The sequence below is a fragment of the Mirounga angustirostris genome, unplaced genomic scaffold (assembly GCF_029215605.1).
Source record: "Mirounga angustirostris isolate CCGP_5_RB_7025 unplaced genomic scaffold, mMirAng1.0.hap1 SCAF_4, whole genome shotgun sequence".
In the NCBI taxonomy this organism is placed as follows: domain Eukaryota; kingdom Metazoa; phylum Chordata; class Mammalia; order Carnivora; family Phocidae; genus Mirounga; species Mirounga angustirostris.
The window spans coordinates 116567855-116581311 of record NW_026991712.1 but is presented as its reverse complement, the minus strand read 5'-3'; the positions used below and the strand labels follow the sequence as shown (position 1 = coordinate 116581311).

The 13457-nt window shown below is 33.9% G+C and overlaps 1 protein-coding gene across 1 annotated transcript in view; it reads left to right on the top strand.

Moving 5' to 3' along the window:
- PKN2 (protein kinase N2) overlaps positions 1 to 13457 on the top strand; it is a 135614-nt gene that overhangs the window by 35711 nt on the left and 86446 nt on the right. The window contains exon 2 of the mRNA XM_045897270.3: positions 8679 to 8979. Coding sequence (XP_045753226.1) covers positions 8679 to 8979 — 301 coding nt within the window. The remainder of the gene's footprint in view (positions 1 to 8678; positions 8980 to 13457) is intronic.

The window sequence follows — 13457 nt, the reverse complement described above, 5'->3', positions numbered from 1 at the left end:
GGTTTCTGTTGGTTTTGCCTGTGCTCACTTATACAGCTGCATTCAGCTGGTGCCTAAGCTGGACTGGAATGTCCACTGTAGCTTCACTCACATGTCTGGTGCCTCAGATGGAATGGCTGGAACAGCTGGAGTGCTTTGGTTTTCTTCTGCATGGCCTCTCTCCACATGGTCACTCTCATCTTCCAGGGTCTCTCTCCTAACAGAATAGTCTGGACTTCTTTAAATAGTATTTGGGTTTTCAAGAGTGAAAACAGAAGCTGTGACTCCCCTTGAAGCCTGTGCTTGTGTCTCTCTGCCTATCATCAGAATATCACTTCATCACACTGTCAGAGTAAGTCAGAAGGCTAGTGTTCACTCAGTGTGAAAGCGGGGGCTACATGAAAATGTGAATCCGGGGAGGCAGGATTCATTTGAGACTACTTTATAACCATCTACTATAGCTTCATAGAATGGGTTTCCCTGCTTTTTTCTGGCCCCCCACCCCCAAATCTCTTAATACAGGCGGTCATAGCATATCACTTACTTGCTTAAGCCCTACCCTATTTCACTCAGAGTAAAAACCAAAGTCTTTATATTGCCTACAAGGCCCTACATGATCCTTGGTCAGATAAGAATTTATATTATATCTAAAACAAGAAATCCAAGGTAGGCAGTGTAAGACTTGTGTAGAGTTCAGTAAAGCTGTCGGGGTCTCAGGCTTTACTGGGCTTTGTGCTTTGCCATGTTTAGTATGTTGGGTTTTGTCCTATTTGTCCCTTATTGCCACATGATGGCTCCTACATCTTCAGGCCTTGGGTCTGCATTCTAAGCAAAAAGAGAAGTAGAGGGGCGCCTGGGTGGCTCACTCGTTAAGCGTCTGCCTTCGGATCAGGTCATGATCCCAGGGTCCTGGGATCGAGCCCCGCATCGGGCTCCCTGCTCAGCAGGGAGCCTGCTTCTCCTTCTCCCTCTGTCTACCACTCTGCCTGCTTGTGCTCTCTCTCTGTCAAATAAATAAATAAACTCTTTAAAAAAAAAAAAAAAGAGAGACACTTTCCCCAAAATGCTGGGCTGGCTTCTCTTTAACAAAAATTGTCATATGGCTACTTCTAGCAGCCAGAGAGTCTGGTGAAGCGAGAATTTTATCTGTGTACTTTGTTGCATCTAGCAGAATGGGAGTTTTCTCAGTAAGGATAAAGGGCGGATGGATATTATATAGGCATCCAGTACTATCTGCTTCAGTGCTACGTGCCAGGAACTGCACTGTTACTATGAAAACATACTTCTTAATCTTAGGCATAGCTATTATGTGACTTAGAAATAATACAGTCAATGTAGTTGTAATAATTCCATTTTCCATATGAGGAAATTGAAGCTTTCGCATGGTTGCAGTATCAGAATTTATACATAGCCAGTTTGACTCCAAATGCTTAGTTATTGCCATCATACTATATTCTAACTGAGCTTTCTGTTAAACACACACACACACACACAATATGGCCTACATTTGTATAAAGCTTCGTTGCTTCTTCAGATTATGTTTGGTTTTCACATCTACCTTAATAAATTGAATGCCTGAAAGAAAACAGGATTGTGCTCTTTTCCATTGCCCAACATTCAGTGAACATTTTGAATAAATGAAGTTAAAAACTAGAAGATAGGAAAGCCAAACATCATTTTGCAGGTGAGCAAACAGGTACAGGAAGATGGGGATAACATGCTTGAATTGCATAGCTAGTGACAGAGAGCTGGTGTTAGAACTGGTTTCTTGTTTTCTGGTTGAGAGCATTCTCCCCTGGATTGGATTGGATGGTGAAATTAGAAGATTTATGTCCTGCCAGTATTCATGATTTAAGGTACATAATATCTGCTAATTAATGCAAATCAGGTCAAGGTGTAGTTCAAATATAAGGAAATGGATACTCCTAGGATCTCCTCTAAGAAGGCAGTAGAGTGTAAAATAGCACCAAACCAGGAGTCAGGAGACTGGTATGGTAAACCCAGCCACGTCACTGACTTTTCCATGTTACCTTAGGCAGATTGCTTAGCTGCTTTGAACCTGCTTTCCTCAAAACTAAAACAAGGGAGTTAGGCTACTTGATCTTTGAAGTTCTTTCTAGCTAAAACATTATATGAGCCATTGTTCTCAGTGAGTTTTTATGGGCTCTCTAGCATTTCTTGGCATCTAACAGATCAGACTGTTTTATATGTCTATAGTGTAGAGAAAATAGCAGCTTTTTTACTTCTTCTCTGGGAACTTGGCCAGTGAGGAGTAAACATCCTTTCCTAGCTCTCCCTAAATGAAGTATTTGATCATAAGTAACAGACCTTTTTCTTCATTTTGTTCTTTGAATCTGATCCTGTTCTTATTTTACTGTTTTTCTTTACTTCACTGTTAAAATGTAATAATTTGAAAATATCAGTTTATGTTTTAGTCTACAGATCAGAATTTCATTATTTTATAAAGTAAAAATAGTTGTATTTATTAAATACATAATTTCACATCTGTGTATTTGAAATACGTGGTTTACATGTGATATTGTCTAATTAGTGGAATGTGTAGTCTTACCCTTTGCCTTGAAATTGTATTGACTCAAAATAACCTAGTTAAATAGCAAATATACTATAGATTATAAGATACCAGTATAGGCTTTACATTTGCCAAAACTGAAATACAGTGAAAGTTATTTTTGGTTTCTTTTAAATAATGTCTTTCCCTCCTTATTAGATAGGCAGCATATGTTCGTTACTTAAAAAAAAAAAAAATGAGCAAATTTGGAATACTTTAAAGAATAAAATGAAAATTCCTCTTTATTTTCTTACCCAGAAATAATTATTTTTTTAAAGATTGTATTTATTTATTTGTCAGAGAAAGAGCACAAGCAGGGGGGAGTGGCAGGCGGGCGGAGGAAGAAGCAGGCTCCCTGCTGAGCAAGGAGCCCAATGCAGGACTTGATCCCAGGGCTCTGGGATCATGACACAAGCCGAAGGCAGAGCGTAACCAGCTGAGAGACACCCAGGCGTCCTGACCCAGAAATAATTAATATTTTAATTTATTTTTTTGCTAACCTTTTCCCCCATTTTTATTTTAAACATAATTTGAAATAAAATTGCGTGTACATAGCAATATATGAGGCTGTACATACTACTGTGGAATAATAAAGGGTGAAAATAAGAGAAATCTTTTCTTATTCCCTAGTCTGTTTGAAATTCTTCTGTTGTGACACTTAGTAGCATCCTCAGTTTTTCTCTCTCCCTATAAATTGGTTTAAAGCTCTGCTATTTGTAAGTTTTATGAGGAAGTCCATGCCTATAACACTGCCTTGTGTATGTTATTGATGATTTTTAAAATTATTGAATTGACCGTTCTATGAAGTAATAATTTATAATTATTTCTTAGGTTATATTTCTAGAATTAGGATGACTAGGTGAAAGAAATGACTATTTTTAAGTTTCTTGTTACATATTTCCAGCTTTTATAAAGACTTAAACAGTTTATATTGGATTATTGCTAACATGATTAGAAAAATCTTTGTCAGTTTCAGAGGTAACAGTGGTGCATTCTCGTCTGCCACAGCACAGTTTTTCTTTAATGTATATTAACAGATACATGATTAGTGAACAGGAGGAGAATGATGTAAATATAACATGGACTCTAGGTTAGTTCACCTGTAATTTTCCCCAGAATGTTAATATTTTGAGGCAGATTAAAAAAAAAATTTTTTTTTTTTTTTTTTTTTTTGAGAAAGCCTTAGCAATATCTGAAAACCTTAAGATAAAAGCTCAAAATCTTATAGAAGTTTGATAGTTTTGGGCCTCTGTTGTCATTAAGGAAAGTCTTCTGTTGCTCTAATTGTCATTCATTTGTTGATAAAATGCCTTTCCTCTGTTTATTTCTGTTGTTATTTTCATTTATCTTATTACAATTTGGTGTGGCTTTCTGGCCCAAGGATTTATATCATTCTTCAATTCTGGAAAATTCCCACTCATTTATCTTCATGCAGTACTTCTCCCTCATTTTCTTTATTCTCTTATTCTGGAGCTCTTCCTAGATGCATCTTGGGTCTTCTCATTTTATCTTCCATGCCTTTTAATTTCTCATATCTCTGTGTGATGAATTCAGAGTAATTTCCCCAGTTTTCTACCTGCCAGTATACTAATTCATTATCTTGGTCTAATATGCTATTTAACCTAACCACTCAGTTTTTAATTTATTTTGGTTCCTTTGAAATCCATCTAATTTTTACTTTCTGTTTCTTACTCATTGGGGTCTCTATTCCTTTTATTTAGCCACTTGAAACCTATTTAACTAAAAATCATTTCAGTTCTATAAATCCTGAGGGTATTAATTTTACTGATGATTTCCTTTTGTTTGGATTTTATCCATTTGATTGAATGACTGCATTAAACATATGGATGATATAAAATTTAAAATAGAACCATGAAAGACTTAAAATATTTTTTAAACAAGTATTTTGTGATGCTGAATTTAGATAAATAGGGCATAAGAAAGACAAGGTAAAATAATGTAAACAGCAAAATGTTAGATTAATTTGACTAGAATGGAGTGGCTAGCTTATGATTTCAGTGATAAAAGAGATGAGAATTATGAGGTTTCTTTTATGTATAGATAATTGGTGCAGCATTATGAATATTGTTAAGAGTTTAGTTTTATGCTTAGGATTAGTTCATTTTTTTAATCTTTTATCTGCATACTTTCTGAGCATATTAGTGAATTTTAAAAGGAGTTTGTGATTAGAGGTTGTATCTAACTTTATTTTGAAAAGATGAAAAAAGGTATCTACTGTTTAATTTGGGAGTAGGCATCAAATTTTACAGAGTAGAAAACAGTTGTGAATGCAGATGAAAGTGTTAAGCTTATAAACATAATGTAATATAGATGGTGTAGACAGTTATTACCACCTGTAATAGAAGCTACTGAGATAAAGATTATCACTGAAGGTTTTCACTGGTTAAATAGCTATTTATTTTCTGAGGCTAATTTATTTTACCTGTGTCAGAAATATTATTTCATTGCCCAGTACTGATTCTGGCATTTATGATATAATTGTTTTATTATTATTTTTTTTTAGGGTAGAGACATAAGTTAATAAAATATCTCATTTCACTTGTTTCAAATGCAAGAAAATTATATTTTCCAGCAAATTTCACAGTTTACTGCACTAAAATTTTTAGGAAAGGAGTAATAGAAAGTACTGTAATCTTTCCTGCCTACTGTCAGGGGACATTTATCTTAAATTACTGGTATCTCTTGCTCCTTTTCAAAAAATATTTAAACCATGTCACAACAAAAGATGGGAGTAAAATATGGTTACTAAAAATTTAGGCCTATGAAAAGGAAGAGAAAGCAAACATGCTTAACCACCTATGATTTATATCTAATCCTAGCTAATATAGTTGCTATGGTTGAATATCAGTTTTGCCTTTGAGTTTCCTAGAGTATAAGTTCTCTTTATCAGAAAGAGGAAAGCATGAGTTCCTCAGCAGTGACAGACTTTCCTGAATTCAAAAAGAAGAATACTAGGGGCGCCTGGGTGGCTCAGTCGTTAAGCATCTGCCTTCGGCTCAGGTCATGATCCCAGAGTCCTGGGATCGAGCCCCGCATCGGGCTCCCTGCTCCGCGGGAAGCCTGCTTCTCCTTGTCCCACTCCTCCTGCTTGTGTTCCTGCTCTCACAGTCTCTCTCTCTGTCAAATAAATAAATAAAATCTTAAAAAAGAAAGAAGAAGAATATTAAATAATATAATGGACTAATCATTAAGAAAGCAAAACAGAACTGCTATGGCAGGTATAAGCCTTGCCCTCAAATTGCTAATAGTCTTTGGGGTAGTGAAGAGAGGCATTTAATCTAAATTCTAAGAGGGCATAGGCAGGAAATTCTTTCCCAGAAAGATTTGTGGTCAGCTTTGAAACAAAATAGAAGTTAGGCAGAGAAGGGACTAGGAAGAGATAGTTGAAGAAAAGAAGGAAAGGTAGTATATCCCAAAGGTGCAGCATGCATTAGTAGCTGAGCCAAGAGATTGTCTCCAGCAGTAAATTCTGTAGTTTGATAGGATTGGGATTTAGGTAGCAAATTGGAAAGAAATGAGATTTGAAGTAGGCAAAAGACTTTCAAGGATTCACATCAAATACTGATGCCATTTTCATAGAATGGTTTTTTTGTAACAGCCTTTATATTTTAGTACCACAATTCTCAAACTGTACAAGACCCTCTGGGGTGCCTCAGCAACTCTCAGGATGTTGCAGTGTATTTGAAAATTTTCAGGGAAACACAGTGACACCATTTGTTGGGTATCATGTGAACTAACTGGAGTCGGTTAAGTTTTATTATTAGATTATTCTACATTTCCTTTGTATGGAGGAACAGAAAATGAAGGTGGGAGTGTCCAGTCTGATTTCAAAGTTTGAGAAATGGTGAAAGTACCCAACATTAATAAGTAACTGTAGTTATTAAAGAATTTTTTAAAAATGTAATGTTTTCTTTCATATTTGTATTATTTCAAAAAGCTACTGAGTTATAATTTAAGTATTAAGTAATTAGGAACTTACTATTTAATACAGAATTGTTAGATATTTCTCTTGGCCTATAGGGCATATGGAAAAAATTACTGACACACTAAGGTCACCATGAACCAAGAAATTTAGGGAACCCTAGCTTAGTACATAATATTAAAGCACAAATTTATGAAAGCAGTTCATGTTTTCTGAGTCTGTAAGGTTAGAAATAAAAATATCTAAAGGAATGCAATTAGCTTAAACTTTTTCATCTAAGTATTGTTTGCCTCAATCTACTTTACCTGAAGCCAGACAGCAGAAATTTGGCATTTTATTTTTTGACAGTAGTCATGTGCTATTATTTTTGATAACCAGCCAAAGGTAGATTCATAAACTTTGGAAACTGAATAAATGGATGATAGGATTTGTATTCCACTATAAGTAGTGAAAAATCTAGATACTGTTTTAGTCCAGTACAAGATCATTATATATCCACATAAATAAGGATCAGAAATTTAAGGCCAATTAGGTATAGATCACTTTTCCCAGGAATTCTTCATCTCTAATCCATGGAACCTGGAAATTGTATATACAAACATGAAATTTTCTTTGTTCTACTGGTTTTTTTTGTCAGAGTTCCAAAGGGGTTCTTGGCCCTAGAAACGTTAAGAATAGATTTATCAGTTACTTCATTTTTTGTATAGTATGCCCTTTGGCACAGGGTAAATTGGTCCAAAGCCAAGACTAGATCCCACATATTCCCATCTATTAACTCACTATTCTGCAAGATAACCTGGTTTTTAGTGGTTAAGAACTAGATGTAAAAAGTATTCGCACCCAAGAATTTAAGCAGAACTTATTTATATGGTTATGATGGATTCCTGAAGAAATTAAGGAAAATCTTTTAATTAATTGGATCTGTGGTTCAAGAGGTACATAAGGGTGCACAGTGAAATGTCTCTTTTCTAGAACCTTCACAAACTCAATTCCTCTTCCCAAAGGTAAACATTATCTCTAATTTTTGGGTTTCACAAATTAAAAATTTTTAAACCAGTAGTATTAAAGTAATGGAGTTTAAAATAGCAAATGAGGGCGCCTGGGTGGCTCAGTCATTAAGTGTCTGCCTTCAGCTCAGGTCATGGTCCCAGGGTTCTGGGATCGAGCCCCACATCCGGCTCCCTGCTCGGCGGGAAGCCTGCTTCTCCCTCTCCCACTCCCCTTGCTTGTGTTCCCTCTCTCTCTGTCTCTCTCTCTCTGTCAAATAAATAAATAAATAAAATCTTTAAAAAATAAAATAAAATTAGCAAATGATATACAAACAGCTAGGACATAACTTTGGTTTGTTTTAAATGTAGATTTGATGTGCTTACCTAATCTGATTTTTATTTTAAGATGAATAACTGATACTGTGTATTATCTTAGCTTCTATCAGTAGGACATAGTTGAGACATATTTTCTAGTAATGATGTTTTTGTAGTGAGTCAGCCAAGTTATCAATTAGGATACTTAGCCATGAAATATATAGAGTTCTGAATATGGTCTTTCCAAATCCTGATGCATTTAATTCATTAACCAGAAGTGGTTGTAAGGATATAACTTTATTTTATTTTTGCCAATATTCGTTTTTTAAGAGGTTTTTTAAAGAAGATCAAATAGAATTGTATCTTACCTATGGAATTTAATAATAATTTTCACTTATTGGAGTGACTGTACAGTGGGCCAAGAATTGTACTTGGAGCTTCACATAAAATATTTTGGATTATCACAATACCTCTGAAAGGTGGCAATATTATGTTGATTTTACAGACAATTAAACTGAATATTTGAAGGGTTAAATAACTTGCTCACAAGTCACAGTGTAGGTGTTGGGATCTAACTTGGGTTCATAGGATATCAGAAATCCACTCTCTGTATAAAACCCTAAGATGCTTTTGTGTGTAGATGTGTTTACTTTAATATAAATTTGTCAGATACTGCTATTTAGTCAGTGGGCAGTTTTTGCACTTAGGATTTTGTATGGTAATAATAAAGGTAACTAGTCTGTTGCTTATTAAGGAAATAATTAAATGTAATGTACTTAATAAGAAATCACTGAATACATAGTTTTGCTCTTGTGCTGTACATGTTACTGAGCAACTAACTTTCCTAAACTACCACATTTGTATGTTTATTTTTTTTCTGTAGGGAGATTCCCGAAGTCTTCCATTTTCTGAGAATGTGAGTGCTGTTCAAAAATTAGACTTTTCAGATACGATGGTGCAACAGAAATTGGATGATATCAAGGATCGAATCAAGAGAGAAATAAGGAAAGAACTGAAAATCAAAGAAGGAGCTGAAAATCTGAGGAAAGTCACAACAGATAAAAAAAGTTTGGCTTATGTGGACAACATTTTGAAAAAATCAAATAAAAAATTAGAAGAACTGCATCATAAGCTACAGGAACTAAATGCACATATTGTTGTTTCAGATCCAGAAGATGTTACAGGTATATATGTATTTTATTTGATATTTATATAGTGTATTAATAAGAATTGTATCATCTTTGAAATTAGTAAGCTTTGTGACATAACCGTTTTTAGCTTTTCTGAAAGTACAGGGACTATATTTTCTCCGATTGTTAAGGTCTTATTTCTGTTCTATTCAGAAGTGCAGTGAGTTGATGGATATGAAAATTGAAACATTTACTTAGAGATGAGTAACATTGCTGTCTACTCTCTTACCCTCTGTCAGTAAGACATCACTTAAGAGTTATTTTCCAAGATTAATGTTCTGTATTGAGTCAACCACATGCTCTTACCTGATTCATCCTTTTGACCAGCAACACGAGTTTGCCAGATGACTTTTGAAAGTTAAAAATGTATTCTGTGACCGAGGGATATTTTTATTCTTTGAAAAAGTAATTAATCAAACCTATGACCTTTGTTCTGTGTGCTCTAAGCAACTGAATTAACAACTAAGCCACCAGGCTTATTGTTTGAAAAAGAAGAAGAAGAAAAATTTTAAAAACCAAACATTACTTTTTTTCTTAAATATAGAAAAGAAAAAAATATAACCCATAAGTCTAACCTAAGATTTTTAAACAATGGAATTAACAAATGTTCATGTTGGAAATTTTTCAGTGATACAGAAAGTAAAAATAGAAAAACTACCTCTCTCCACCTAGGCTCTCTCCTTAAAGGTAGCATTACTAACTTTTTGTTGTATATCCTTCCAGAAGAAAAATTTCCATGTTTGTACCAATATTTATCCATTTATATATGCCTTCTTTCTAGAACTTTTTACTTAAAAAAATCCTATAAGACACACTTGTCTAATAGTTTTGTCTTTGCAAAGATGATATTTTGAGCAAGGTTTGTAATCTTTATAACCTTCAATGTCTTCATTCACAGAGAAAAGGAGTGGTATATGTACAGTAATGTATCCAACACCGTAGACATTTTAGAAGAACCTGTGAGATTAGCTAATAAGAAATAACAGATATAAGCAAAATTAAATTTGATTAAGAAAATACGTATATGTGACTAAGAACCTGAAATTACCAATCTAAAATATTGGGTAAGATACTTCAGATATTTAGTGTACTTAATAAAACTTATTTTAATGCATCAATTTCCACATCTGGGCCTTACCTTAGGGATTTCATTTGGAGACTCTCTATATAGAGATTTCAACCTTGTAAGAAGAGTTGAATCTTAAAAATGACAGAAATCATAGAGAAACCAGTCTTCTTGTTTTAGAACTGAAATAATCCCAAAGATGAGAATTAATTTTCCCAGAATAACAAAGTTAGCTAGGAACTCTTCAACTCATCTAGTATTCTCTTACCCACGCATTCAATAATTACATATAAATGGAAATTCATGTTATGAAAATGCTTTTCTTAGCAATATCATGTAAACTTAGAAATAGCCTGTTCTTATTGGAACTCTGCCGAGCTCTGCATTTTTTGCCCATTACTTCCTTAGGAGAAGTCTAAAATAAGAAATGGTGCTGGAGCTTTAAACTCTGTTTATTTAGAGAAAACATTTTTTTCCTCACAGAATACTGATAACTACCTTGTAATTGGAATATTGAGAGTTTTTGCCACACACAGAGTGGCCCATTTGGTTTCCCTAGTCCCTTTTAAAAAATCAACTTTACTGAAGTATAAATTACATATGATAAATGTACATTTAAGTATATGATTTGATGAGTTTTAACAAATGGATGTACCCAGGTAACTTTCACTACAACCAGTGGATTCTGAACATTTCCATCACTTCAGTGGTCCTCTTGTATACATTAATTCTCAGTCTCCAGTCTGCATCCCTGGCTTTAGGCAACCACTGGTCTACCTTGTATAAGTTTGTCTTTCCTAGAGTTTCATATAAAGAAATGACCTGGGATCCTACTAACAAATTCTTTTTCTTTCTCAAAGCCAATTCGGATATCACTGTGAAATCTTTCCTGACTTTCTCTGATTATCTTTCTTTGTTCTACTTTGTACATTCATTATTGTATCATGTTGCATCATAATTTACTACTGTACATGTTTAAACACTAAACCACATGCTCCTTGAAGGTAAGGACATGTTTTTATTCACCTGTTCTCAAGGCTTATCATAGAGCCTGAAACATAGTAGCTGGTTAGTTGTAGATCTCAAAAAAATAAAAAGAAACCAGCAAATAAAAATCTTGTATTAGTTCTTATAATGAATACCAAAATAGATTTTATCATAGTACTTTAGAAATTTAACAACATGGGGAACAAAGCCTTGAATAAAAGTTTTAAATTAAATCAGAAATTTTCTTTATTGATCTTTGTTTCTTTCTTTCTTTCTTATTTATTTATTTATTTATTTATTTATTTAATTTTATTTTTTTTTAGAGCATGTGAGCCAGTTGTGAGAGGGCAGGTAGGGTCAGACGGAGAGGGGGAGAGAGAATCTTAAGCAGGCTCCAAGCCCAGCGCAGAGCCCAATGCGGGGCTCAGTCTCACAACCCTGAGATTATGACGTTAGCCAAAATCAAGAGTCAGATGCTTTACTGACTGAGCCACCCAGGCGCCCCTCTACTATCATTTTTAATCTTGGATTTTCAGATAATTGCAGGGCAAAAATTACGTGAAGTGTAACTTTCTTACTGTGACTTCTTAATACTTAAGTTTGTGTGTGGAATAAACTTGACAATTTTGTTAAAATTTGAGTTTATTAAAAAAAATACTTCTCTTTGCAAATGGCATAGTCACACAACTTGGTAATAAGCTTTTTTTTTTTCTTTTTTCCTCATTACTTACTTAACAGCAGTAAAAGCAACAACAACACAGGATTAAAGGTAGTTCAACATTAATTTTAGGTTAGATTGCCATAAAATTGTATGTTTTTATATTGTATATTAAGGTAAACAAAATCACTTATTTTAGATTAGATTTGACAAGAAGATTCAAGGACATGGTTCTTTGCTTTCAGTTCTCTAAAGTATGTGGATTAATAACAAGTGTTTAGCTAATTCTTCTCATCTTGGGGATATGCAAGCAGAATGACTTAAGGAAAGAGGGACAAAATTTAAGTCTGCATTGTATGAATAATTACTATGTAAATAGGAGGTCTGCTCTTAATTCACCTTTGTAATAATTAACTCTATTAACCTTTAGTTTCTTATTTGTAAAAATAAGGATTTTTATCAGATAAACTTCAAGACTTTTAAAACTCTCTGTTGCATATTATAATATCAAGATCTGATCATTTGGGACTGTTATTGGTGGAATGTATGATTGTTCATTTATTCTTAAGAGTAGCAAGAAATTAATATTTTTGATATTTTCTTCATGCCTATGCCCTGTTTACTTTCTGTATACTTTAAGATAGTCTCATTGGTATTATCACCCCACATGGAAATTATGAAGATATGGTTAGATGAGGCTGAATGCACCTTATGAAAAAGATTATTGAATCTCTGTAAAGTGGAGTGGTAATCAGTCTTAGTTGACACCTGAGACTCAAAAGGAAATATCTGGGAAAGAACCAGGATCCTGAATATTAAACTTTTGTGTATCATCCCTAAAGAAGAGGGTAAGAAGACGAACCATGAGAGACTATGGACTCTGAGAAACAAACTGAGGGTTCTAGAGGGGAGGGGAGTGGGGAGAGGGGTTAGCCTGGTGATGGGTATTAAAGAGGGCACATATTGAATGGAGCACTGGGTGTTATACGCAAACAATGAATCATGGAACACTACATCAAAAACTAATGATGTAATGTATGGTGATTAACATAACAATAAAATTTTTAAAAAAGAGGGTAAGAAAATATCTCATATTTTATTAAGTATAGCTAGTAATTTGTATAGTACAGGCCCCTCTGTTTTCATCTTATTTCCTTTTCTTATACCTCTTCCTATTTCCATTTTCTCATGTTCCACCAAACTTAGACTGATTTTTACCTGTTGAAGTAGTGGATATTTTCTTTAATATCTAGACTATCCAGAAGGGAAATAATTGATTTAGGATACAACTAATAATACTGGAGTTTTTCAGAGGTAACCTTAGAAATTCTGCTAAATTCTGGATATAATAACTAAATTGAAGGAGTTTTCTTTCTTAATGACTAAGGTGCAGTTTATGAAGTCTTTCTTGAATGGAAGTAAGAATTTAATTTTTTTTATTCTTGGCCTATCCACCTAAATATGGCATAGAAATTATGGTTGAATTTTATATATATTAAAATATAAGTGTGAAATCTGTGGCCTGGTTTGTTACATAATTCTACATATTTTTTATTTCTGACTGAATTTCTCATTTTGAGGTAAACCATACTTTGTATTAAGTTTTGAATTCTTAATGAGAGGATTGCCATTGAGTAATTGTGATCATTAATTAGCAAGTCACTTTTAATACCCCTGGATTTGTTTCCTCATCTTTAAAATCATGAGATTACATAATTCATAGATTCCTAACACTTTCTTTTTTTAAAAAGCTAATACACA